This window comes from Patagioenas fasciata, chromosome 17, assembly GCF_037038585.1.
Source record: "Patagioenas fasciata isolate bPatFas1 chromosome 17, bPatFas1.hap1, whole genome shotgun sequence".
Lineage (NCBI taxonomy): Eukaryota > Metazoa > Chordata > Aves > Columbiformes > Columbidae > Patagioenas > Patagioenas fasciata.
Window position 1 is genome coordinate 8,666,454 of NC_092536.1, and position 13,843 is coordinate 8,680,296.

Below are 13,843 nucleotides of genomic sequence, written 5' to 3' on the forward strand. Positions count from 1 at the left end.
GTGGACAGGACAGAGGCACTGGGGTGGACAGGACAGATGGACACAGCAGGGAGGACACACAGCCAGCAACACTGCACAGAGCGGTGCTTTCTCCTCACTGGCTGCTGGAGGCTTTGCCCCAAGCAAGGCCAAGGCATGGACTGCCCGTCCCACAGTGAAGGTGCAGGCTGGCCCCCGGCCTTCCCAGGGCAGTGACAGGACAAGGGGTAATGGTTTTAAAATAAAGGAGGGGAGATTCAGGTCAGACATGAGGAAGATATTTTTTACAATGAGGATGGTGAAACACTGTCCCAGAATGATCAGAGAGGTGGTGGATGCCCAAACTCTGGAGACATTCAAGGCCAGGCTGGATGGGGCTCTGAGCAACCTGATCTGGATGAAGATGTCCCTGCTCATGTCCCCTTCCAACCCAAATCGTTCTGCAATTCTATGATTCTGTGTTCCCAGAAAGCACCTGCAGGGACATGTGGCAACCCAAAGCCTGCTGGGGCTGGGCATCCCACTGCCACTGGCACAGCCTAGAGAGGGGGATGTAGTGGGGCTGTCCCCTCTTTACCAAAAGGCTGGGGAGGGGGCATCCTCCTGAGAACTGCACACAGCAGTGGTCAGGTGCTCCTGTCCGCTGTGCAGCTCTGATGGGGTACCCACAGCTGACCACTGGTGCTCTCGGCACAGCTGTGGCTGTGTGTCACTCTATGTGCACGGGACACTTCCCTGGGGTTGTGCTGAGGATGGGGCATGTGGCATGCAGGGGCTCTGGCTGCCGTGGCACAAGGTGCAGGGGACAGACTGGTGCATGTCCTGGCAGCTGAACCAGCACCCCTATCCCGGGTGACACAGGAGTGATCAAGGAAATGGGGTAGAGTCAGGGCTGGCCAGCAAAGGAACATGGCTGACCATGGCCCCACAACAAGCCACGAGTCCCTGCAAGGTACTCAGAGGCCAGTAGGTGAGGGACAAGGCTGGGACAGCCAGGGCCACATGCTTGCTGCCAGGACAGGAGCTTAGACCAGGCTGATGCTCCAAGCTGCCCATCCCCTGGTCCTGGCAGTGCTGGGGTGGAGTCAGTGGGATCCCTGGGGGTGAACAAGAACTGCAGGGAGCCCTGGGCAAAACCGGTAACATGCGTGCGCACGTGTGTGTGTGCGCGCGCGTGTGCACGTGTGTTCCCATCCCACCCACCCACCTCCATACTGGCACCACTGGGGTGATGTCGGCCGATGCAGGAGGAGCGGGTGTGTTGCAAGGACACAGAGACAGGGATGCTGAGCCAGCGCTAGTTCAGTGTTGGTGTTTATTCATGTGACACTCAGGGCAGGGGAACAGGAGCTGGGGGCAGGGGGACGTGATGAAAGACATCTGTGCTGCAGGGGGTCGCTGCCCCCAGCAGTGAGGAAGGGGGTCAGGGCCAGTGAGGGGCTGTGGGGTGTCCCGGCAGGGTTAGGAGGAGCACTCGCTTCTCTTCACGGTCTTCTGCACGGTGCCAGTCACATGCGTGACCTTGCAGGTAAAGGTCTCTTTGCTCCGCCACTGGCTAGGAGTCAGCGTCAGGTAGCTGCTGGCCATGTACTTGGTGTTGCTCTGCCACTGGGACTGGCTGGTGCTCACGCCATCAGTGACGGGGTTGTCATCAGCCACCCACTCCACGGTCACGTCGCGAGGGTAGAAGTTTTCGATCAGACACACCAAGGTGGCTTTGTTCTGCTCCAGCAGCTCAGTGGATGGTGGGAACAAGGAGACTTCAGGGGCCGACTTGGGCAAATCTGCGAGGGGGAGAGAGTGGTGGGGGTGTCAGGGGGACCCTGTGCCCCAACACAGCCCCTGCCTGTCCTGCTGGTGCTGCCCAGGAACTCTGCACTTCCCCCACGCCTGAGAGGTTATCATTTATACCTCTAATGTCTTTAGATTTGGGATACAGCTCCCTATACAACTTTTACATATATCTGTGTATATATATAAAAATATATATATATACACACATATACTTTATATATATATATATATATAAACTTAGTATATAAGTTTATATATATATACTTATATGTATATTTAAAAGTATATATACACATGTGTATGTAATACACATACATATATACATACACCACATATATACTTATATATATGTTTTTTAGATATATACTATATGTATATATATGTGCATGTTCACATTACGTATTACTCATATCTATATATACAGGCAATATACATCATATCTATGTACATATATATCTATCATATATTACATAAAATACACTCTGTATAGTATATATTATAGCATATATTTTCAATGAATATGTCTAATTATATATAATGTATAATATAGATATCTGTGTATTTTAGATGTTTAATATCTACATAAACATATATGTTATATATATTATATATACACACATATATATAATATATAAACCAAAATCGCTGGTTAGCTGCCATAAACCAATTTCTTTTCTTTTGCACAGCAATTTGTTTTAAAGTCCAAATTTCAAAGACAAACCATCCTGTTTTCTTCTCAGTTCTGCTTTCTGACACTTTGAGACTTTTCTCAGAAAAATGCTATTACAAATCACCCAAAGGAAGGTGAAGAAAAGAGATTTTGTCTTTCCGAGGTGGTTCTGCTGCCTCCTCGAATGTACAATGTCTCTATCTCGATCTCTATTAAAAAAACAGGAGGATTTTGCTGTTGAAAACTTTTTGCTGAAGAAATTGAGAAATTACATTTTTCCTCGTCTCCCGCCCCTGGTAATTTGATTCAGATTTGGATTTTTGGCCAAGTTCGTTTAAAAATCACAGACAAAGACACACAAACAATGTTCCCAGCAGCATTTTTCAACACAGTAATCTTCATTTTTGACACGGCTTACCTGGAGAACAGGCTCTTTAAGGTACCCCTAAAAAGTTTTGGTTAAGATCCCAGGGACGTGCCATTTTAACACAAAGGTGGCCGCGACCTCAGCCCACTGCCATTTCACAGCACCCGCGGCCACGGGACCTCGCAGAGAAGCCCCTGCTCCTCACCAAGGGTGATGGACTTAGTCCCCAGGGTGAAGAGTTGAGGACTTAGACCTTAGACTAACGACTAATTTCTTTAACAAAGACAAAAATTGACTTTCTAAAAGACCTAAACCTGGGTTTCTAAAATAGGTTCTCTCAGACACAAATTTTAAGATTTTTCGGTTGAGAAAATACCTCCGATCCTCTGTGGTGCGCACCAGAGCCCTCCGAGTCCACAGGGACAAGACACAGCCCACAACGTCACGCTTAGTGTCGATCCCCGAACCGGCAGCAGACCCCAGCCCAGCGCCAAGCCCCAGAAAAAACCCCAAAATCCCCCAAAATTGACAAAATGTCACAAATTCGTGGGGGAGGAAAGACTGAGAAGTCGGCGACTCACCTGAAATCGTCAGCTGGGTCCCTGCGCCGAATACACCACACAGTGATACAGGGCTGTGCAAAAACCTCCTGCCCCGTGGCAGGAGCAGTCCTGGGCCCCATGGATGCTCCAGGGTGGAGGTGATGGGATACCCTGATGGATGCTCGAGGGTAGAGGTGACAGGATGGTGTCCTGGTGGACCCAGCAGGATGTGAGAGGAAAGGAGGCATCAGTTGGTATAAAGGAAGAGCTGGAATTAGCAGAGAAAAGCATGCGATGGATGCAGATTCCTTTCTACAGCTGCGATAGCCAAGGGAGGGGTCAGCCACCGTGGGTTTCAGCTAAGACTGATCAAATTCCCCAGGGAAGGCTTGGTTGCTGCTTTGTAAAGTGTTTTCCCAGTGTGGTGCCAGTCTCACAGGGCACAGGGGGCTGGGCTCAGAGCAAACAAACTCTTGGAGTGCTGGCTTTCAACAGCACCAGCTTAACTTGAACTCAAAAATATTCAAATGTTGTGGTTTGTGCAAGTGGTTATAGAAACAGACAGAATCGGTGAATCTCCTGAGTCACTGGAAAATAAATGATGCTTCGAGGATTTCACGGTTTGAGGCACTTTCTGTTTCAGAGGTTTGGCTCTGGGTAGGCTTGTACTTTTGTGCATAAGGCTGAAACTACCCAAAAAATATCACTGCAATTGTCTATGCAAGGCATTTAACTGAAGCTGATATCAACTGTTGTATATGATCAGTTTCTGAGCATTTCTCAGACTTTCATGGGGTTTAGGTTCCACTTAAGGAGGGGACAATAAAGAGGGACAACATTCAGCTTGAAAGTCCAGCTCTTCTCCTTGGGAGAAGGCATGGAGGAGGAGGAGGAGAAGGAGGAGAAGGAGAGATGCTGTGCTGGACGTACCAGGGATGTTGGCCCTTCAGCACCTATCTGGCACGGGCCTTGGTGGGAGTGGGGGCAAATGAGGGGGTGCTGGTCCTGAGGTGCACTGGGGATGTTACACACGACTGCTGTGTCCCAGCTGCCGGAGCTGAGCCACAAAGGTGACACCAGGGATCCTCTGCTGCTGCCACAGGACTCACCCAGATGTGCTGGGAAGGAAAGGAGAAGGAAAAGGGTAGGATGTGCCAGGCAGCCTTGCAGTATAAACCATCCTGAAACTGGCCTGGCAAGGACTGTGTGAATATCTGCTCCAATAAATCACTGCCTTTGTAGGCTACAATCAGCACTGGCTGGGGGTGGAGGTGCCCAGTGCCCAGGGGCTCCTGATGCAGCTGGGCTGGGAGAAGGGCAGGGGTGCACCCAGCAGGGACAGGGCAGATGGGGGTCATCACCTCCCCAAATGGCCAGGGACAGGAACAGACATGGGACTCTAAGGAACAAGTGGGCTGAGACACCAGGCACAGCCACCTGTAACACAGGGCAAGGCCAAGGTGGGGATCTGCCCCACCATCAAATGGGGACAGCACAGACTCGCAACTGACCATGGGATGGCGGGAGGATTTTGTATCACTTCCCCATTGATCTGAGTCACCGTGGGACTGTCACTGTTGCTGTCCCAGCCACCACAGTAATAGACAGCCTCGTCCTCAGCTTGGACCCCAGTGATGGTTAACGTGGCCATGGTGCCAGACTTGGTGCCAGAGAATCGCGAAGGGATGCCTGAGGGTCTCCGGTTGCCACCATAGATCACAGTGACAGGGCCAGTGCCAGGGATCTTCTGCTGGTACCAGCCAGCATAATGCCAGCCAGCACTGCCAAGCCCAGAGCATTCGATCTGGATGGTTCCTCCCAGGGTCGTGGACACCGAGGCCGGCTGAGTCAGCGCTGCCTGGACCAGGGAACCTGGAGAAGGAGAGGAGAGAGGGGAGAAGACAAAGGTCAGCCAGCGCCCCAGGGACACAGACCTCCCCAGGCAGCAGGATGGGGACAGGACCCCCGTGCCCAGAGTCCCTGGCTGGGCACGGTGAGTCTGGAGGTGTCACCTGAGCCGTGGGCGAGCACCGCGAGGAGGAGAGGGAGCCAGGCCATGGTGCGATCCCACCAGCTCCGTGTCCCCACGACGATGGGGCTCGTTTGCGGACACTGACCCCCTTTTAAGTTCCCTGCCTGCCCCGGGCACGGCCCCTACATGCAAATCTGACCCCACGCTCGGGGCTGGATCCTGCCCACACATCTCTCCACACCTTCCGCTCCCCGCCCAGCCCCACCACTCCAGATGCAGTGGGCTTGTACTTGGGCACGGAGCAGAGACACATCCCAGCTCAGGGCCTGAAACACACCAGCACAGACCCCACTGTCTCCAGCCTGTGCTGAGTGGCTGCAGGGCCAGCGGGTGTGGGAAAGCTCGGCACGGGGGACAGGGCAGGTAGTGGGGGACAGGCAGTACCGACAGTTCCAACATCCCCTCTACGGGCTGTGGGGAGCAGATGAGCCAGTACCCACGCTGGGGATGGCAGTACAAGCCATTGCCCAGGCTCTTGCCACTCGAGTAGATTTTTGGGGTCCAGCTGGGCTCTCCCATGCAGAAGGGTCTGGGAAAAGGCAGGAGCAAAGACCCATTTCCATCCCTCCCTCCAGCTCCTCAGCTGAATGTTATCTGTGACTGATGAGCACCTGGGACCTTAATGTGGCGTGGGTGAGGGGAGCTGGGCTGAGACCAAAGAGCAGTCCTCACCCTGATGACTGCAGCACCCCATGACACAGAGGAGCCAGCAGCTTGGTCCCCAGCAGTAGCCCCAGGCCAGGTGATCCCACAGCAGGACAGGGACAGGCTGCTGGGTGGTTCTTTGCTGCCGTGGGGCTGTGGTGGGACATGTCCCAGGGCCAGAGGCTCCTCAGGAGCACAGAGGTGCAAGCAGCCTATGGGCTGGAGTAGCCCACGGTTTCTTCTTGCAGCAGGACAGAGCAGCCCCCCCCACCCCTGCTCTGCCCCAGGACCCTCTCACGTGATCCTGGAGCTGCTGTGCCCATGGGAAACATCCCTTCCCAGGGTCCAAAGGCAAAGCTTTCCTCCAACTCCCTGGGCCAGGTCACATCCACCCCACTGCATGCTGGGGCCACAGTTTCAGCTGGGCTGAACCCCCTGGGGTTATGCCTTGGGAGCTCCTGGCACAGCTGTGCTGGGAGCAGGGCAGGGGGGCACCTGGGCAGGGCCCTGGATGCCAGCTGGGGAGTGCAGGGGACCTTGGACCTGCAGGGTGGGCAGGGACAGGGCTGCTGGGGGTCATCACCTCCCCAACAGACCAGGGACAGGAACAGACCTGAGGTTCTAAGGGACAGCTGAACGAGGACACCTGGTACAGCCACCTGCAGCACAGGGCAGGGCCATGGTGGGGATCTGCCCCACTGTCAAACGGAGACTGCAGAGACTCCCAACTGACGCTGGGGTGACAGGAGGATTTTGTATCACTTCCCCATTGATCTGAGTCACCGTGGGAATATAAGTGCTGCCGTCGTAGCCACCACAGTAATAGTCAGCCTCGTCCTCGGCTTGCACCCCAGTGATGGTTAACGTGGCCGTGGTGCCAGACTTGGTTCCGGAGAATCGCTCAGGGATGCCCGAGGGTCTGCCAGTATTACCATAGATCACAGTGACAGGGCCAGTGCCAGAGACCTTCTGCTGGTACCAGCCAGCATTGCTACCGCTGCTAAGCCCAGAGCAGGTGATCTGGACGGTTCCTCCCAGGGTCGTGGACACCGAGGCCGGCTGAGTCAGCGCTGCCTGGACCAGGGAACCTGGAGAGGGAGAGGAGAGAGGGGAGAAGAGAGGGGTCAGCCAGTGCCCCAGGGACACAGACCTCCCCAGGCAGCAGGATGGGGACAGGACCCCCGTGCCCAGAGTCCCTGGCTGGGCACGGTGAGTCTGGAGGTGTCACCTGAGCCGTGGGCGAGCACCGCGAGGAGGAGAGGGAGCCAGGCCATGGTGCGATCCCACCAGCTCCGTGTCCCCACGACGATGGGGCTCGTTTGCGGACACTGACCCCCTTTTAAGCCCCCGCCTGCCCCGGGCACGGCCCCTACATGCAAATCTGACCCCACGCTTGGGGCTGGATCCTGCCCGCGCATCTCTCCACACCTTCCGCTACCCGCCCAGCCCCACCACTCCAGATGCAGTGGGCTTGTTCTCGGGCACGGAGCAGAGACACATCCCAGCTCAGAGCCCAAAAGACACCAGCACAGACCCCACTGTCTCCAGCCTGTGCTGAGTGGCTGCAGGGCCAACTGGTGTGGGAAAGCTGGGTGGTGCGGACAGCACAGGTAGTGAGGGACAGGCAGCACCCACAGTTCCAACATCCCCTCTATGGGTTGTGGGGAGCAGATGAGCCAGTACCCACGCTGGGGATGGCAGTACAAGCCATTGCCCAGGCTCTTGCCACTCGAGTAGATTTTTGGGGTCCAGCTGGGCTCTCCCATGCAGAAGGGTCTGGGAAAAGGCAGGAGCAAAGACCCATTTCCATCCCTCCCTCCAGCTCCTCAGCTGAATGTTATCTGTGACTGATGAGCACCTGGGACCTTAATGTTGCCTGGATGAGAGGAACAAGGTTGGGAGCACAGAGTAGCCCTCATCCCAAGGACCGCATGGTGCTCAGTGCATCCCAGCCCATGCCCTCTATTCCCCAGGCCATGGCCCTCCGCACCAGCACCATGGTCCTGGGCACAGAGCTGGGGGACGAGGCCAGCTGGGACCTGGCTGTCCACACAGCAGCTCCAGACAGCACAAATGCAGCACCATGGGGCCAGCACCCCTGCCCAAAATCTGGCCCTATTACACACCCTCAACCCAGCCCCTGTACTCGTCCCTGTCACACTCATGGGGTTGCAGGAAATGTCACTGCTGAGAACCAGCAGCACCCCACAACACAGAGGAGCCAGCACCTTTATCTCCAGTAATAAACCCAGGCCAGGTGATCCTGCAACAGGACAGGGTCAGGCTGCTGGGCAGCCCTTTGCTGCCATGGGGCCTTGGTGGGACATCTCCCAGGACCAGGGCCTACCCAGGGGGTCAGAGGTGCAAACAGCCTATGGGCTGGAGTAGCCCATGGTTTCCTCTTGCAACAGAACAGAGCAGCTCCCTCTACCCCTGCTCTGCCCTGGAACCCTCTTGCATGACCCTGGAGCTGCTGTGCCCATGGGAAACATCCCTTCCCAGGGTCCAAAGGCAAAGCTTTCCTCCAACTCCCTGGGCCAGGTCACATCCCCCCCAACTGGGTGCTGAGGCCACAGTTTCAGTCAGGTTGAACCCCCTGGGGGGATGCCCCAGGGGCTTCTGGCACAGCTGTACTGGGAGCAGGGCAGGTGGGCACCTGGGCAGGGCCCTGGGTGCCAGCTGGGGAGTGCAGGGGACCTTGGACCTGCAGGGTGGGCAAGCACAGGGCTGATGGGGGTGATCACTTCCCCAATAGACTGGGGACAGGTACAGACCTGAGACTCTAAGGGACAGCTGAACAGGGACACGAGGCACAGCCACCTGCAGCACAGGGCAGGGCCATGGTGGGGATCTGCCCCACTGTCAAACGGAGACAGCAGAGACTCCCAACTGGCCCTGTGATAGCAGGAGGATTTTGTATCACTTCCTCATTGCTCTGTGTCACTGTGGCAGGATTGCTGCTGCTTTCGTAGTTCCCACAGTAATAGACAGCCTCGTCCTCGGCTTGGACCCCAGTGATGGTTAACGTGCCCGTTGAGCCAGATCGGGTTCCGGAGAATCGCGAAGGGATGCCCGAGGGTCTGCCAGTGCTACCATAGATCACAGTGACAGGGCCAGTGCCAGGGACCTTCTGTTGATACCAGCCATAGTTGTAGCTGCTCCCAGAGCAGGTGATCTGGACGGTTCCTCCCAGGGTCGTGGACACCGAGGCCGGCTGAGTCAGCGCTGCCTGGACCAGGGAACCTGGAGAGGGAGAGGAGAGAGGGGAGAAGACAAAGGTCAGCCAGCGCCCAAGAGACGCAGACCTCCCCAGGTAGCAGAATGAGGACAGGACCCCCGTGCCCAGAGTCCCTGGCTGGGCACAGTGAGTCTGGAGGTGTCACCTGAGCCGTGGGCGAGCACCGCGAGGAGGAGAGGGAGCCAGGCCATGGTGCGATCCCACCAGCTCCGTGTCCCCACGACGATGGGGCTCGTTTGCGGACACTGACCCCCTTTTAAGCCCCCGCCTGCCCTGGGCACGGCCCCTCCATGCAAATCTGACCCCACGCTCAGGGCTGGATCCTGCCCACACATCTCTCCACACCTTCCGCTCCCCGCCCAGCCCCACCACTCCAGATGCAGTGGGCTTGTTCTTGGGCACGGAGCAGAGACACATCCCAGCTCAGGGCCTGAAACACACCAGCACAGACGCCACTGTCTCCAACCTAGGACGATCAGCTCCTTTTCCTGCATGGAAAAGCCAGGCACTAGGGGCAGGCAGTGCTCACAGCTGCCAGTGATGGGGCTGAAATGATGCCATCCTCAGGCAGCCCTTACCCAACTTTTGGCCCCTTTCTCTTCTATGGTGTCCCAGGCCCCTACCGTACCCTCTTGCTCTGTTGCTTTTCCACTCTGACTCTTTGCCTGCCAACCCAGACCCACCACTCAAGACCTTTGCTCTTCCCGCCCACACACTCCCCAGCACAACAGGAGCCACCTGGCACTGAGCCCCAGGATCCAGCTATTTCTCCCCAAGAGACACTCATAAGCCCAATGGGCCAACACTGGGAAACGCAGAGCCGTGGCAGCCCAGGAGCTCTGCTGGCAGCCATTGGGGCAGCCCTCAGCCACCCCTGCTCCAACCCAGGGCACAAGGACCGCAGCCACCTTTGGGACCCTCATGCCCAGCCTAAGAGCTGCTCTGCTTGGGGAAATGTCCCCACACCCATGACCCTTCCTGCCCCCAACACTGCCCAGGGCACAGAGACCCCACGGGCACAGGCAGGGCAGGGCTGCGGGGCAGCTGTCTCCTCTTGGGCAGCAAAGAGGGGATCTGTTGGAGCAAAGCGTGTGCCCCACGGCAGGATCCACATCACAGGCACGTGTGCTGTTCCACCACCATGTCTGAGCAGCAGCAGATGGCACCTGAGGGGCCCTGGGGCAAGACTGGGCTTGTGTTTCCCTTCCCAAGTGCTGGGAGTCACTGCGACCCTCCTCAGCACCGGTGTTCCAGCTGGCACTGCAAGAGACAGCTTCAGCCTGGTGCCAAGGGTTAACGTTAATGTGGCCATGGAGAACGGCACATTCCCACATGATGTATATCCCCTGCCCAAATGACTGGGGCATGCACAGACCTGGGACTCTAAGGGACAGCCGAGCCAGGACACCAGACACAGCCACCTGCGGCACAGGTCAGGGCCATGGCGGGGATCTGCCCCACCATCAAACAGGGACAGCAGAGATTCCGAAGTGGTCTGGTGATGGCAGGTTTTTGTATCATTTCCCCATTGCTCTGTGTCACCATTGTAGCTGCTGTCGATGCCACCACAGTAATAGACAGGCTTGTCCTCAGCTTGCACCCCAGTGATGGTTAACGTGGCTGTGGTGCCAGATTTGGATCCAGAGAATCGCTCAGGGATGCCCGAGGGTCTGCGGTTATCCCAGTAGATCACAGTGACAGGGCCAGTGCCAGAGACCTTCTGCTGGTACCAGCCAGCATAGCTGCTGCTGCTATACCCAGAGCAGGTGATCTGGACGGTTCCTCCCAGGGTCGTGGACACCGAGGCCGGCTGAGTCAGTGCTGCCTGAACCAGGGAACCTGGAGAGGGAGAGGAGAGAAGGGAGAAGACACGGGTCAACCAGTGCCCCAGGGGAACAGACATCCCTGGATGGACGATTGTGGGACAGCAGAGGCTCCTATCTGGTCCCTGCAATGGTGGGAGGTTTCTGTATCAGTTCCTCATTGCTCTGTGTCACCATGGGATTGTAACTGCTGCTGTCGGTGCCACCACAGTAATAGACAGCCTCGTCCTTGGCTTGGACCCCAGTGATGGTTAACGTGGCCGTGGAACTGAACACAGATCTGGAGAAACATGAAGGGATGCCCGAGGGTCTGTTGGTGTCACGATAGATCACAGTGACAGGGACGGGTACCTTCTGCTGGTACCAGCCATAAGCACTGTTGCTGCTCCTAGAGCAGATCTAGGTGGTTTGCCTCAGGGACACTGTGGGCAGCTGAGTCAGACCCATGTGAGGACAGGAGGCTGCAGCAAAAGCTTTCCTGCCCCACACCCAGCCCCACAACCCAGGGCAGCTGCAGTGCCACAGTACCCCAGGCAGGACTCAGCCCAGGGCAACAGAAATACAGCAAAAGTTTTCTTGGGCAACTCCATAGGCTCCAGCTCCTCACACTGTCCCAGGCTCCTCTGCCCCTCACATGGATACTGGGCAGTGGGGAGGAGCCCAGCCAGCGATTCTCCAGCATCAGGGCCCCACACTGGGGACATCATCACAGCCCTGAGACACAGGACACATGAGGAAGGGTACCAGAATGGAAAAGGAAAAACCCCAAAGCCAGAGAGAGGGCTTCTTCTGGACGAGAGGAAGGAGGTAAAAATTATGTTTTTGACATTCAAGGTGTCAATTGCTTGTGGCTCGGTGCCATCATGGGATCAGCATTGCTGCTGCCGTCGTAGCTCCCACAGTAATAGACAGCCTCGTCCTCGGCTTGGACCCCAGTGATGGTTAACGTGGCTGTGGAGCCAGATAAGGAACCAGAGAATCGCGAAGGGATGCCCGAGGGTCTCTGGTTGTTGTAGTAGATCACAGTGACAGGGGCAGTGCCAGGGACCTTCTGCTGGTACCAGCCAGCATTAGCATAGCTGCTGCTGTAGAGCCCGGAGCAGGTGATCTGGACGGTTCCTCCCAGGGTCGTGGACACTGAGGGCCGCTGAGTCAGTGCTGCCTGGACCAGGGAACCTGGAGAGGGAGAGGAGAGAGAGGAGAAGAGGGGGGTCAGCCAGTGCCCCAGGAGCACAGACCTCCCCGAGCAGTGGGAGGGGGCCCCTGCACCCAAAGGTTCTAATGGCACAGAGGTACCACTCCCCCACACACAGAGGCCACAGCATGAGCCCTGAGATCTGACAGCAGCAAGAGGACATGACTGCCAGCAGCATGAGGCTGTGGGGTGGCTGACAGGAAAGTGTCCTGCCTTTTGGCAGGATGGACACAGCCCCAGGGTCACCTCCTGCATGGCATGGTACTAACCAGGAGGAAATAGACAGCCACAGCCATGCAGAGGGGACAGAGACCTGCCCCAGCCTTGCAGCCCTGCTCAGTCACAAGGGACAAGGGCAGAAGTCCTCAGTCTTTATCTCCTCTGTACCTCACTTCCACATCTCTATGTCACTTTAACAGCATTGCTGCTGCTCTCCCAGTTACCACAGTAATAGACAGCCTCGTCCTCGGCTTGGACCCCAGTGATGGTTAACGTGGCCGTGGAGCCAGACTTGCTTCCGGAGAATCGTGAAGGGATGCCCGAGGGTCTCTGGTTGTTGTAGTAGATCACAGTGACAGGGCCAGTGCCAGGGACCTTCTGCTGATACCAGCCATACTCATAGCTGTTCCCAGAACATATAATCCGGAGGGTTTGTCCCACATTTACTAACACCAAGAGTAGCTGAGGCAGCGCTGCCTGGACCAGGGACCCTGGAGAGGAGAGGGGAGAGAACATGGGAGGTCAGCCCGGGTCCCAGGGGAACAGATCTCCCTGGGCAGCAGGATGAGACCCATGTCCTCAAAGGCCCTGATGCCATAGAGGGACCCACAGCCCCACAGCCAGACCTGAAGACTAGAGATTCATGGACCTGCAAGGAGAGCTAGCAGCAGCATGGAAGGGGAACACCATCCTCTGAGAGAAAGGGACCTGGACATGGCTGTAGAAACTTCTGGAAGGAGAGCCCAGCCTGGCCCAAGGCAACCAAGCAGAAGCAGCTCCAGCAGCAGCAGCAGCAAGATCTCACTTCCACATTACTCAATGCCTTCATCACCTCTATCAGCATGGCTGCTGTCCTAGCCATCACAGTAATAGACAACCTCGTCCTCGGCTTGGACCCCAGTGATGGTTAACGTGCCCGTGGAGCCAGATCGGGTTCCGGAGAATCGCGAAGGGATGCCCGAGGGTCTCTGGTTGTCAGCATAGATCACAGTGACAGGGGCAGTGCCAGGGACCTTCTGCTGGTACCAGCCATAGTTGTCGTTAATCCTGGAACAGCAGATACGGATGTTTTCTCTTGGAGACATGTATGTCAAAGGGGACTGAGTAAGTTGTGCCTGTAGTCACAGAGAGGGAGAGAAGATGGGGGAGAGAGGGGAGAGATGGATCAGCTAGTGACCCAGGAGCAGAGCCCTCCCTGGGCAGCAGGACAGTGCTGCGCTGCAGCACATGGATGGGACACAAGGGGTACAGCCCCAAGCCCAGCTACTCTCTGAGGGGTGGCTGTAGCCAGAGGCTGGACCCTCTCCCTGCCCGCTGCCCCTCGCAGCACACCTCATCC

At 56.5% G+C, this 13,843-nt stretch overlaps 1 protein-coding gene across 5 annotated transcripts; it reads right to left on the reverse strand.

Moving 5' to 3' along the window:
• Window positions 1-1,269: 1,269 nt before the first annotated feature.
• LOC136109088 (immunoglobulin lambda-1 light chain-like) lies at window positions 1,270-9,503 on the reverse strand. 5 transcript variants are annotated; one of them, XM_065851482.2, is made up of 4 exons: window positions 9,413-9,503; window positions 8,983-9,272; window positions 3,392-3,428; window positions 1,270-1,763 (listed from the first exon to the last, which is right to left on the reverse strand). In XM_065851482.2, the coding sequence occupies exons 1-4, from the start codon at window positions 9,456-9,458 to the stop codon at window positions 1,441-1,443; spliced, it is 696 nt and encodes a 231-aa protein (XP_065707554.1). In that variant the 5' UTR covers window positions 9,459-9,503; the 3' UTR covers window positions 1,270-1,440. The 5 variants fall into 5 exon arrangements, with proteins under 5 accessions (XP_065707554.1, XP_065707553.1, XP_065707551.1 ...); XM_065851481.2 differs by having other exon boundaries at window positions 3,392-3,424; window positions 8,979-9,272; XM_065851479.2 differs by having other exon boundaries at window positions 3,392-3,427; window positions 8,979-9,272.
• Between the last annotated feature and the right edge of the window lie 4,340 nt (window positions 9,504-13,843).

Bases quoted from the DNA above. Each gene is read 5' to 3' on its own strand.
- LOC136109088 (XM_065851478.2), bottom strand. From the start codon at position 5,410: ATGGCCTGGCTCCCTCTCCTCCTCGCGGTGCTCGCCCACGGCTCAG. The intron at 5,225-5,364 runs GTGACACCTCCA...CTCCTTCTCCAG, and splicing joins GGTGCTCGCCCACGGCTCAG to GTTCCCTGGTCCAGGCAGCG. The intron at 1,764-3,391 runs GTGAGTCGCCGA...TCCCCCTCGCAG, and splicing joins GACCCAGCTGACGATTTCAG to ATTTGCCCAAGTCGGCCCCT.